At 35.2% G+C, this 14,433-nt stretch overlaps 1 protein-coding gene across 5 annotated transcripts in view; it reads left to right on the forward strand.

Moving 5' to 3' along the window:
* ANGPT1 (angiopoietin 1) overlaps positions 1 to 14,433 on the forward strand; it is a 166,308-nt gene that overhangs the window by 121,247 nt on the left and 30,628 nt on the right. For all 5 annotated transcript variants that reach the window (XM_074897615.1, XM_074897617.1, XM_074897613.1 and 2 more), the window contains one exon: positions 7,834 to 8,000. In XM_074897615.1, the coding sequence (XP_074753716.1) occupies positions 7,834 to 8,000 (167 nt within the window). The remainder of the gene's footprint in view (positions 1 to 7,833; positions 8,001 to 14,433) is intronic.

Genomic DNA, 14,433 nt, shown 5'->3' on the forward strand with positions numbered 1-14,433 from the left:
GTTGTAGCAGGGTTCCTCCCAAATGATAGTTGTGTGCTCACATCATGGAACAACTTTCTCTTCAGGGAGGAGCATCTCCTGCCTGATCTGTTCCATTTGGGACTCACTGGAGCAGCCCGTCACTTTGGGGCTTATATGTCAAATTAGCACTATGACATTTTGACTCTTGTGTCAGTCATCTTCTGTTCTTGTTCAGTTACTTAGTGTAGCAGTTGAACACAAGAAAGAGAGAATAGAGCAACCCATAAGCTTGATGCTTGGGGTATTTAGGCATATTATGGGTCTGAGATTCATGTCCCTGCTTAAACTCACATACAGGTGGTTTGGCTGTATGTCTTCCTTGTAGCATCTATGCTACTGGTCATGTGCATCTTTGTCATTTGGGATGAATCAGCATCTTTTGAAAATAAAAGATAATTAAGTCCTACCACAAAAAGTTCTTCCTTTTGCCTGAAGTGAAACAAAAGTATTTTTTTTCCTTTTTTTTAGATTTTTTTTTTTTAAATTTTGAATTTTTAGGCCTAAACCCTACAATTTATTTCTTTGCAAGGAACAAACCAGAAAGTACTCTTAAGCTCCCAATTCTTCTTCCTTAGCGCACAAAAGTTGAATTTTCTTTTCTACAAACCATACCCAACTCCCTGGGATGCACTTCCTAGGAGCCTTACTAAATGTCTGTATATTCTCAGGATCCACTCGTCCTAGAACAGAAAAGGTGGCTTGGGAAGGAGGCTCTCAGTGTAATTTGTCTCAGTAGGAAATGCTCTCCTGTTTTTAGTTAAACAGTAGGAAAATTAGATTGAAATCCAGGCCTAAAGAAAGTGCACTGGTTGTTGTATATGGGTCACTGTAGGAAACATCTGTGTGGAGCCCATTGCCTAGCCAGAGTAACATTTGTGTAAGGTTTGCACCTCAGACCTGGATTTTGTCACTGTGAATTCTCCCTGATCAGAAATCTGCTACTACTAATGCTGTGTGTGTTTGACAATGAAAAGGGAAAAAGTGAACCTAACTATATGTCTACTAATATAGAATGGTCTAGAATGAAGTGTAACAGACTTTTTTGTTAAAATTGCTGAACAAGAAATCTCAAATTGCTGAACAAGAATTTGAGATACACTTTTCAAAGTTGGAATGATTATACAGATATTTAGTTCTTTATTTAAATTAACAATAACTTAGGTTTTGATTTAGTCCATTGAGAAGGTACCTCTGGCTTCAATCTAAACATATTTTTAAAACTTGCCACCAAACATTTGTTAGTATTTCATAGAAATAATTCTGAATATTTAGCATTATTTTCCCATATTCTGTTAAGCTGATGTTAACATATTTGTTCTCTGAGGAAACTGAAATAATTTTTATAGGCCACATCTTAATTTCAAATAATGCAATGAATAGTTCAGTGTGATGGAAATGAAGAGGTGTACTGATCTTTTTGAAAACCATCATCTTAAACAAAATCCATTCTACATTCTCAGCTAAGGCAAAAGAAGCTGAGTATTCTTTATCGCTTTTGGGAAGACACTGCTGCTGTAAAACACTGAATTATTATCTGCTTTATTCAGTGAATTGTCTGACAGGAGATGAACCCATAGGATATATCCACTGTGTCTGGTTTCAATTTTGTTTTGTCTATAAAAAGTCAAAGCTTCCTATGAGCATTATCAGACAAAATAAATAAAGTAAGAGAGATAATTGTTTAAGGAACTTAGAGTAACATGATTCAAGCAGAATACCCCCACAGATTTTGCCAAAGCTAATAAAACTCTTTTGCACCCTACTTATTATTTTTGAATAAGTATCAACTTTGTAAATTCTTAAGGTCATTTTTAAAACGAGTATTAAATTCTGTTTCTTTGTACTCATGACTGCTTTAGTAGATTTGACTCTGTTAATCACCATGCAATTGGAAATGAACTGATGTAGAACCTGGATGTCATCTAGAGTAAATATTATAAAATCATGTACTTCTGTCTGTGATTCCTACTTCTAAGTACTTTAATGCATACAAAAGAACAATAAGTTACTGTTTTTACTTTTTTTTTTTTTTACATAAAATTTGGGCACTATGTCAGAATTTACACAATTTACTACATAGTTGTAGGCATAAAGAACCAGAAAACTCCTTTGCTTCATCCTAATACCTAAATGGGATTAAAACTGAGTAGGTTCAATATTGTGTCATTTCCTTACTCTGAAAACAGGTGTTATCATGTCTGCAAGAACAATCTATTCTAAATCTAAGACAAAACTCACCAGATTATTCCTTGATAAAAAATCCTATTTTACTAATCTGTTGTGATTTTTATGTCTTTTAAAATTTTTATTTCAGATCAAACTTTTCCAAAATATGATCTTAATGAAATTTTCAGCAGCAAAAATATAAATGTTTTCCATTTGTGAACAGTAACATGAAATATTAATATAATCTATGCTAGGTCAGTACAAAGATTTGTGTATTCTATCTGTGGCTAGTTAAGTTAAGAAAGTATATTATGATAATGTAAGTATATTTCCCTGCTATATTCTCCCAACTTCCATAGAGTGTTAATGAGGAAAATGTAGAACTCTGAAAACTTTTGGAAATTTCTGAACTTTCCCTATTACATTAAGCACCCTTGGGAATTTAAAGCCTCTGATTTTCCAGTCATCCCAAAATGTTATGCAAATTTCAAGGGAAATGCAAAATGAATATTTTTGGAATAAAATAAAGTTTAAAGAATTAATCTCTCTACTTGGAAACATAATGAACAAAATGTAGAAAGCTAATGACAAAATAGAGTCTTTTAGACATTTAAAATGCAATTTTGGAACAGTGCTTCCAATTCACTGGGTTTCAGAGGGACTTAAAATCTAGTTAACTACAAACACATTCATGAAATACAGATGTTCCTTTTCTTAGTAGATTGATAGCTGAGGATGACTTGGATCACCTCATGTACTTCCTTGAGTTTAAGTACAAAACTTTAACACAAATAATTTTGGAAGTATTTGCTATAGCAATATGCAAACAAAAAACAATGAGTATGTTGACAGAGTATATATGTGCTGGGAAACAAACACATTGAATGACAGCTGTGGTTGTGGAATAGGTGACTCCTAATGTTAACTTTTAAGATTTAACTCTTATGTTGAGAATGCCCTAAGACATTCTCAAAACCAAACTTCTTGTCCATATATGATCATGGTCTTAGGCAAGATTGAAGGCATCATATCACTTGTGACCACACAGATTTGAGCAGCAGTATAAACATAAATGTTCCACTAACTAAAATGCTTCAATTTCATTACTCAATTTTCATTACTGATTTGTCTCATGAACAGAAAAATTAATGAGGTCAGCTTTTCTGTGGATTTTTGCCCTGTGTCCTGCCTAGAAGTCCAATTCTTGTTACTAATAATGTCCTGAATCTTAATATTATTTTCTGAGATTCTCTGTGGCAATAGCTGGTGATCTTCATTTATGTCCCTCAAACCTCTCCCATAAGTCTAAGGGTCCTCCGAGGCTTGGCTGGCTGGTCTGCACCTGATGATAGGCAGTTGGAATAGGCAACTGCTGAGCATCTGCTTCAGCATTTATCCTAGCAGCAAATCATCCCAGATACCAGTTCTGAAACCTTGTTGAACCTCAAGTTTGTGTGATTTCTATCCCAATCTCAAAAGTGTTCAAAAAGTATTGCACAAAAATAAAAGACAGGTGGGCATAACAATTGCACAAGCTTGTTTCTTTAACATTTCTGGCTGAAGAAAAAACCCAAGAATTTGTATTTGAAGATAAAATTCTGAAATGTACTTTGAAGGCTGATGATCTTGAAGGCAAATAAAAAGAAACCAGCACAATAATTTGCTTTGCCAGACTCGGGGTTGAGAATGGAGATGAAAAGCTAAATCATGTTTTTCAGAATTTTTGGCTAATAATGTATCATTCTTTTCTGCACACAAAAGCTTATATATCTTGTCAAGGTAGTAGTGTTCTTGTAGCAGTGACAGTCTAAGTAAGATATAAACATGGAAAGCTTGTAGTTATAAAGTCAGCCAAAGTATCTGAAAAAGCCAGCAAACATTCAAGTCTTTCTTCAGGTCTGAAATAGAGGCAATAAACTGCAGACTAAATACAGGTTGGAAACAGTTGAGTTTAGCATAATAACGTTATACTTGAAGATATTGTTCCCAACTCTGTGCTTAGCAGAAATGTACTGCTTGTTTTAGATCTATGAAAGCTTTTAGTGCCTATTTGTTTGTTTATTTATTTTTCCAGCCATATTAGGTGTTTAATAAAACATACTACTTCTTCTTAGGAACATTCCTTACTTCAGAGATATGTTTTACATTTCACTTACATTCTTGGTTTTCTTTTCATAAGAGCAAGGAGTTTGTTTAAAAAGGTGTTGCTCCTGACAAGAAAAAAAAAAATCATTCTTAGTCTAGGCATTTCTAGTCTGAGTTTCAGTACTGTAGCTCCTTACAATAGGATTCAGTTTTTTGTAACTAATGTGGTGGCTTTCCTCATAATTTTTATATTCCTTTTTATATTCCTTCTGTTCCCTTTTGCTGCAACTTCATTTCCTCTGGTCAGGAGAGCAAACCACTTAGTGATAGATTTTCATCTTAGTGTAATAACATGTGTGAAAAGGGAGAAGGAAGTGTAAATGTGAAGAAGAAAAATTATTATTATTTCAGAATAATTATATATGGTGCCTGGAGTTTATATAGAACACATATGGGAACACATAATGTTAAAAAAGCCACATGTATTACATCCTGAATAGGCTGTAATCTAAATAAGATAAGACAAATATAATTCAATAAAGCCACAGTTCAAAGGGGAGTCCCCTCAACTTGCCAGCACTGGGAAAAAGGGAGAAAGGATTTCATGAAAATCATCTTTTAAAGGAAGACAGCCGATAAGAAAAATATATCTTCTGTAAGAAACGTAGACTACAAAGAAACATACTTTGGCTAGTATATAAATACCTATGCTCCAACTTCTGCCTTCTGGATTTTAGAAAGACAAACTGCCTGTTAGGTGGTCACTGCAGAGCATATATTCCTTTCCTCTGAGACAAGTGGCAATTACCAGTGGTGAAAAAGGATGTCAGAGACAAACCACTGACTCCTCTGGTGTGACACTGCCAAAGTTGCTATAAGAGGGGAGACCATGTGTGGCAGTCATAGGGCCAAGAGACAAGGTAAGGAGATGGAAAGGATCAAAGAAACAGCTAAAAACCTGAAAATTACAGAAGGGTATGTCAGCTGTAAACAGGGTTTATGTAGGTAAGAAAGCCTACAAGCTTTTGTGTTTAGGAAATACGTATGAAGCCAAATATGTGATCAAAGCAGTAGGTGACAAATACAGAAGCATCATCATGGGAAAGCTTGAGGAGAAAAAGCTCACACTGGAAGACTGATATCATCAAAGCAAGATATCACTAGTATTAGCTGTAACCAGTATTTACTGGCATTTATGTGGTAAATAATCTACTTGAGAAAGAGAATATGATAAAATAAAGTGCAGGAAGGGAAAAGCCAACTAACAGTTTCCTCACATATTTCAGTTTGTCTTCTATGAGACTTACCACAGACTACTGAATTTCAATTCTTGCAGACTAAACACTTTGTCCATGGGTATCACTTGATGGTCTACAAGCCAAAAGACAGACATCCTTATCTGAAATATAAACTAATGTACTCAACTCAGTGTAGCCAAACGTGGCATGTCTTCTCAACCTCTAGTATCAGTGAGCAGTGAGTATCTGCTTAGGTAGGCTAGTTAAAACAAAAATTACTTATCAATAGAGTGCTTTCTAATGTAATTCCCTGTAGGAACAACAAAAAACTTCTCCATTTTATATTTTTTTATCCAACCATAAACTTTCAAGCTTCTCAATTTTTAAAATTTATTTTCTTTAGAAGTTTGCATGTGGTATACTTAAGCATTGCCTGAGTGAAGCATTAGCTGTGCTGCAGCTTCATTCAGCTGCTGCATGGCCTCTGGGAAGGCAGGATTTCATCCTCAGTAGACCCAACTAGTCAGGGCTAGAGCCAGGGCAATGCAATAAAGAACAGAGGAGAGAGGGGGCTGTGCTTTCAGTGTTTCCATCTCACATTAGGAGCGACTGAAACGTCATATAGAGAGAATCAATTTCTTGCCAATGTGTCTCACAGACACATTTCCCATTATGTAGCTTCTAGTCCCAAGGAAGTCTCTCACTTTTACCATCCTTCAAAAAATATATGCTTCCTGAAAATTACATGGACTCAATCAATGGCATATCACATGGTTTAATTCATGATCTTAAACTGAGAGCAAATGTTGTCTGTTAAATACCATGATGGGGAGTGCAGAGGTAAAGTTAACGTCCTATAATGAATAATAAAGGATATATTTGAGACTGGATACAATCTAATCTATCCCAAAACCAGGATTGTTTTATTTTTTATTTCTTTCCTGGATCTGGCAGTCATAGCTTAGTAACAGAGGGTGAATTTGTATCACAGGCAGGAAAATCATCCAAACTTTCATTTAATTGGATCAGGATTTTCACAGGGGTCTTCTAAAACACTCCCAGCACATCACTGTGAGTAAATCAGGAGATTTCCAGTTCCCATTTTTTCTATTTTAAGAAATACAAATAAGCATAGTCATGTCGAAATAGTTCTTCACAAGTAAGGATTACAGTTTAAAATACTTTTTATTGTTTAAAGAGAACTAAAAAGGAACTAAGAGGTTTTAGGTAAGAACTAATAGTTTATAAAGAAAAATAATTTTAATATATAGTAAAGTAATTTAATTACATTAAATAAAACCTTAAATTTAATGTAGTAAAATATTCACTAAAATTTAGACAAATTTAAAACATGGAAGATGCACAAAAATATAGGTCAGGCATACATTTTGAAAACTGGTTATACTTTTTTGTTTTATTATTATTTTTCCATGTTTGAAAATAGTATAGTTTGTTTAACTGGAAATAAGATCATCTGAATATATGAAATGTGAGGAGAGTTAGGTACCTTAAATATTCTACTGCTGTTTATTTTTCATTCTTAGAAAATAAAGTTAGTGTACCCTCTCCTGTGCTTTGGATAGCCAATAGGAATACTCCTAACTCTTGAAGTTAAAGATTTCAAAGCATCAAAACATATATAGATATCTTATTTCAACTCAGCAGGGTAAGAAAATAATAACATTTTAGTAGCCAAAATCTTAGTTAATAAGAGCTTTAGTGGACCAAGAATGAAGTAAATGTTACAACAGAGGATCACTCACAGACACAGTCCTGTCCAGCAGCTCATACACAGAAAAAGATTTTAAACTAAAAACCTCCCTTCTTCAGTTGTGACAGACACTTGACAGCAAAGGAACAGTCCATTCTTCTTTAGAGATTAAGACATGAGGTATCATCCATAGCTAATTTAATCTAGGCTAATTTAAACTCTTCTTAGCTTTTTATAGTGTATAGCAGAGTTCCATTTTTGACTTAACTGTTTTAATGATGACTGTGTTATTATAGAATATTTCTGTGTCCAGTGTTCCCATTGAGACATGTGGAAATAAGGCATCATATTCTTAGTATCTTGTAATTGGAAAGTGTTTTTCAACTGATAATCTCAACTGTCCTTTCAAATATCAGTTGAACTGCACGGCACTCTATATGGTATGTATTAGTAGACTCATTTTATAGACAGTCACGCTGGAGCACAGAACAATATGAACAGTAATTAAAAGTATAGGTAAAATATAATGATGGTTTTATTACTGTATAAAGTTTCTACCATTTCTACCAATTACAATAATTACATCTAGTTATTTTGCCAACTTTTTTCTAGGGTTTTGGTAGCCCATCAGGTGAACATTGGCTGGGAAATGAATTTATCTTTGCAATAACAAGTCAGAGGCAATATTCTCTGAGAATTGAATTAATGGACTGGGAAGGAAACCGGGCATATTCACAGTATGACAGATTTCACATAGGAAATGAAAAGCAGAATTACAGGTAAGAATCTTTTGAAATTCTTTTGACTCTGCTGAGTGATAAATATTGTTCATTGTTTGCTTGTTAAGTATGAGAAAGGACAAGACTATGATTCTGTTTTTCACTGAAAGTGAATAAAGAGAGTAAAAAATAAAACAGAAATCTGATTTCTCAGTGATGGAAGGTTAAAGTAAACCTAACATATCTGAGAACAAGGGATGATCTATTAATCATGCTGGCTGGTAGAATTGCTAAAGGTCATATAACTTTTTAGTGTATCTGAGACCATCAGAACTCAAAACTGATTGAATAGCAAAAGGGTATGGATTCTTCATTACAGCTTGAAGGATTTCTACCTTGGAAGCATAAGTCTGAAGCAATGGACATGGAAAGAAAAGATCAAAAATTCTGTTAAAAAATTCAGTGCAAATTAAGAGGAAAAACAGAATGCTGGATCTTATTGTGAGGAGATAAAACACAAAAACAAGTGTCTGGTACTAGATAGCCTTCATTCATCAGTAGCAATAACATGTAGTATGCAGCATTTATTATAGTTCTAAAAAGATATTTTTTCAATAATATTTTCCTCTTTTTTTAATAAAAAAGTAAGAAACTTAAATCTGCTTATTAAAAAATGAAAATAACCTTGGAGACACAAGTAATATGGATGACCTATGTGGTTTAATTTAAAAGTTTTAAAAATCATTGCTTCATCTGAACAGACCGTACAATGCTGGAGAAAGAAAATGAAACACAGAAAAATATCCTAAATTATTTATTACAGCACATCTAGTTAGCATAAGACTTCGGAGAGAAACAAATGTAAAACCAAACATTCAAGTCATAACATGTGAAAGTACGTTGGCATTCAGATTTTTAAATTCAAGTAACCCAATTCTCAGAAATGCTGATCACCTCCATCCCTTCCTCTTGGGGCTCCAGAGAAATGGAGGTGAGAGCAATTTGGTCTTTCTGCTGACGGGACTCTGCCCAGGTGGGACACAATGTAGTGCCCCTGTGTTCTGGGGTTTGTTAGAGGGCACTACTGCATAGTGTAGAAGTGCAAAAGCTACATTTAGAAGCAATCTATATGAGTTTAGCTCCTGCGTAAAGCAAGGACTGTTCCATGGCATACAAAGGACAGCTCTGTCCTCCATTGCCTCCACCAATGCCATGCCTGTCACTGCCTGTGGCATGTGGTTTCCCCAGATTTGGGAAGGTGAAGCACCCATTCTGAGGTGCTCTTAGGCAAAGAGTACTTACAAGTGAAGGAAATGTCTCAAAACAGAGGCTAGAAGTATTTATACAAGACATAAAAACAGCTGTGTAAAAGTGGAAAATGTGGGTCCTTAAACATTAGTAGAAAATGGTATTCAAAAATGTAAGAAAAGGCGGGACAAATACTTGACAAGTGAGGAAAAATGTCAAAGGACAGAGTTACATGTGACTTGAAAAATTACAATGAAACACAGAGAAGATGGCAGGAGTATTAGTCAGAGAGTGAATTAAGATGGCTGAGTTTGGTAACTAAACCAGTATCTTTTAATCACATTTATTCTGTAGTGAATAGGGACAACATGTATTGTTGAGGAATTGGAAGGATGTTGAAAATTTAACCTATATTAAAGCTTATGTTAAGGGAGGATTTATTTTCAGAGTTCATTTGTGGCAAAATAGCAAGAGAATTTCTTGTTTTGTATCAAAATGCTAGACTGTATTTGAAGTAAGATAGCAGAGCAACTTGGAAATGCTTAAGGGATTTCTGCCCATCATAAATCCATGTAATGAGCTCAGAGTAGAAGAGGCAAGGAGTTTTGGGGAAAGGCTGCACCATTGTTCCTGCAACAGTCTGGGAACTCTGCTGGGGACTGTGACCTAAGACTTCCTCAAATGCTGACCACCAACCAGGACCAGGACACAGGCTTAAGAAAACATGTACAGTTGCCTGTGTATATTGAGTTGATTGCCTTTTTTCTGGCACAGTTTAAACCTGATCCAAGTAGCACTTCCTCAGACAATTCCTGAACACAACTGTGGCATCCCACAGACCGGGGACTTTTTCCATTACACACCGAGCAAATCCATGTCAGCTTGTTGGGGAAGAAAGTCTAACCAGACAAACACACATAGTGGTGTGCTACTAACTTTGAAGGCTAAAGTGCAAGCCCTAGCCCAAGATTTAAAGTTTATTCAAATGTTGATATGTCCTTTGTTATCTGTGTTAAACTTTGCCTCAAAGAAAGAGACTTTAAAGGACTGGAGCATAGGATTTGTTTCTCTGCTTTAGCTGATAACACAGGCATTTGGAGATTTCTTAAATAGATTAAATTTAGTATGTGGATGGACAGTAAAGTAGCCCTAGAAAACCATCCTGAAACAGTCTAGGTCTCCAGGATGTCTCTATGAACAGGGGAATATTTAGGAAAGGAAAGGAAACCCATTTTCATTAGAAGAAAGGGAGATCTTTTGGCAATATAAAACATATTTTCTGAACACAGAAGCAATTGTGAAAACTTGCTGAACAAGAAAAACAAAAGAGATGTATTTCAAAAGTATAGACATTAAATCAGAAAGAGAGTACAGGCCTCAAAAAGTATGATGTTGAGTAATAGGGATAAATTCTGCTATCCATGTTCGAGTCACTTTTCCAGAAAAATCAGAAGGAATTTGGCTTGCAACTAATGACTGCAGTTTTGGTTCCTGTCCTACTCTATAGACCAATTAAAGGCCAGAATGTGCTCTCCATGTGGCCTTTTTACAGTACAGGTTCCTCTGTCTAGGGAGTGGGAATCAGTTCCATTCACATTATTCTGGAGTAAACAGAGAAGGAAACATGAAGAAATAAAAAGGCTCTGTCCATCTCTGTTGGCCCTTTGGGTGTCAGATGAATTCCTCAATTATTTTAACTCAAACATATCTGCATATTAAAAGAAAATAACCAAGTAACATGGTGACAGTTCTAGAAATAATGAAGTGTAAGCCACATGTAAATCTAAATTTTTTTCATGCTTGACAAATGCACTAGTGCCTAGTCCAGACAGATATATGTCCAACAGACATTTTGCAAACCAAAATTATGTTGGGCTTTTTTAGCAATTATTACAAGAATGCATCCTATGATATAAAAACTATTTTGCTTGCCAGCATCACTATCTGTGATAGAAGCAACTCCAGAAGGCAGGCCAAATAAAAGCCTGATTATTGAGTCCTAAACAGCTGGCCACCCTTTAGAGAATGCTGTTTTCTTTTTATCTGAGGAGCTGCCATTAAGAACTTAGATGATTCCTCTGAAGTTGAAAACCACAGTTCCCAACCTCCTGTTCCCAGTGCATTTCCTTCACAGTTGTCAGGCATTTGTCATATTTGGTTTCAATACCTCAAACACAGAACAGCATACCATACCTTTTCAAAATCTTAGTTGCTGTTCATATGTGAATCATGAAACAATTTTACTAGACAAACTCAATACTCTCTTATTTTGGAAACTGTTAGGATTTTCTGCTTTTCTAGCAACATTAAATATTGTTTCTTCAACACTGTTTACAAACATAAGTAATTGTAGGCTGGCTGCACTCTACATTCTTTTCATATGATACAGGTTCACTAAGAAATTATAACCAGCAAAGAGAAATTTTCCAAGCTGGTATGGGCAGTAGATCGAGGAGATCTGAAATAGAGAAAGGTTATTGAAATGAAAGGAAAAGCTCAAGAAGTAGAACATCTTTCATTTGTGCTATGGCAGTACCTTGTACATTTGGAAAACATGAAGAATAATTAAGGTTCCAGATCTCACATTTGAATATAGCTTTTTTTTTTAAAAAAAAAAAAAAAAAAAAGTACCATGAAGTGATAAAACATGTCTGAAAAAATATGGAGAATCATTTCCATGCTGCTTTTCCAAAATCCAGCCCCAACATTATACAAGGTTCAATTCAGTCTGGATAACTCCCAGTTGGTGATTTCAGAAGGGTTCTGTTTTTTCTCTGGGTTGTTTGTATTCTCTTTGCTACTTTTTATTAGCCTAAAGAATCTATGATTAAAAAGAGTAATGCTGAACACATGTACGTTAAAAATATACTTGTTTCTCTTTCAAAATGAGACAGCTCCAAAAGGCTTTCTGGGAATACAGAATAATATCTATTTATCCCAGATGATGTCTGCATAGAAGAAAGTTGTGATGAGAAGGTGGATACTGAAGTAGTAAATGTATAATAATAAATGATAACTGAAACAGGAAAAATCAATGTTGCACCACATGTGAAACCTTCAATAGCACGGAAGCATGTAAGTGATTAATTTCCGTAGAACATCCTTAGGCTTCTTATCTACACAAAATGATTACACAGAGTCTGTAAATATGATGAAAACTATCTCTGCCAATCTCTTTGCAAGTCTTACACTGTGGCAAGTAAAATCTCTACAGAGTAAGAGTCAAATCTTGCAAGCCCCCATTTAGCACAGTGTTTCTTAAATCAAAGGAATTATTCATAGAACTATAAAAATGTAAGATGAGACTCCCAGAAGACACACAGCCTCTCCTCTTTTCCTGTGCAGATTTGCATAGCCCACTCGTGATAGTCTGTTGACATTTTCTGATATTCTTAAGAGCTGTACAGATATGACACACTGCTTCTCAGACCTGTGTCCTCAGACCCTCCAGAATTAAACAGAAAAGATATGTGTTGGGATTTTAGGCACCACATTGCAAAATCCCACATATTAGTTAATGAAAGCAGATATACTGATGACGGAATTTGAACAGCAGTAAGTTCAGCCTGCATGCAGATCTGATTTTGCTCCTCATTGATAGAGGAGCAGCACTTCCAAGCAAGGCATGGGGTGGAGAATGGGAGAAATACAGTTTTTAATTGGCTGACCTATTTGTACCTCAGAACCCTTAGTCAAGCTGAATATACCCTCACCTGTTTATGACAATATATTCCAGTATTTATTAATTCTTTTATTTAGATAAGCTTTCCATTGCTGCAACGATTCACTTTGGTCCTATCTATAGAGGAATATGATTAAATGATGTCAGTGCTGCTGAGGTGAACAGGACTGGGATTGCTGTAGGTATAGGTGAAACTGATGATGGACAGAGAGCATCCTAACTTCTGTGAGTGAATCATGTAGTTAAGGTGATGGTTGACCTTTGATAGTTAAAATTAAGGAGAACAGTCTTTATATTGGAACCAGCATGATAAAGAGATTAAGAAATTTTAGGAGAAAATAAAAGAGTGCATAGATACTGGCTTGTATCAGAAATAGTGTGACCAGAAGAAGCAGGGAGGTGATAGTCCCCCAGGACATCTACCACCTCTTTGGGCAACTTGTTCCAGTGTGTCACCATCCTCACTGTAATAAAATATTTCTTTATATCTAGTCTAAATCTACCCTCTTTTAGTTTAAAACAATTACCCCTTGTCCTATTGCAACAGGCCCTGCTAAAAATTCTGTCCCCATCTTTCTTATAAACCTTCTATAAGTACTGAAAGGCCACAGTAAGGTGTCTCCAGAGTACTGGATCTTTTAGCTCTTGCTTGTCTAAGAGTTTGTATATTTATTTCAGTAACAGTATTATTTCTCTCTGTTTTCTTAGGCAAACTAGGTAGGTAGCCTGGAGCCAGAGGCCTTGATGTAATGTTAATCTTTGTTTTTTTTAAGGTGGAGGTTATTGGTTTATCTCATCACCATTGTTGAACTAATGCTGGAATGTCTTACAAAAATTGCTCACTTTTCTTCTGTAAAGTAGAGAAAAAATATTTTTTTATACAGTAATTTGAATTGTACCACTGAAAATGCTGTAATAGGTAAAAAGAAGTATTTGAGAGTGTGAGTTTTATGGGGACAGCTGGTTTTCTGTATCTTTAATTTTAAAATATATTCCACAGACTATTGCAGTTTCATCAGCAAGACATTATCAGGCCATTGTCACTTTCCTCAATGTACAAAACTTCATTTTTAAACACTGGTGTGGTTCATTGTTATTGCCCAGACTTTTAGGTGATATATTTGTCATAAGTAACATATTTTCTTCTTGTGTCACTTTAGATAGAATAGAATCAGCCTGACTTATAAGTTTTTCTGAGCCATCTGTTTAGCTGCTTCTGCATTGTTTGTATCACAGTAAACCTTCAAAGGGACAATTCTCAAATGAGGAAGAAAAAGTACAATGGAGGACACATAGATAATCTGTAACAAAGCAAGAAGATAAACACTGATCCTCTGAGACCCAGTCCTGTGCTCAGACCCTGGTACTTTTCTTGCTAAATATGAAAACTACAGAATAATTCAGAAAATAGACATGGTGCAAAAATTTAAAGCCATAGTAATTTACTTTTATTTGGAAGCTTGAAATTCAATTTGCAAGTCTACTTCAGAGGAAATATCAATGTAAAATCCCATTAACAGACAGAATGATATCTGTGCTGAGCATACTTTCCATGATTTGAAA

This window comes from Athene noctua, chromosome 2, assembly GCF_965140245.1.
Source record: "Athene noctua chromosome 2, bAthNoc1.hap1.1, whole genome shotgun sequence".
NCBI lineage: Eukaryota > Metazoa > Chordata > Aves > Strigiformes > Strigidae > Athene > Athene noctua.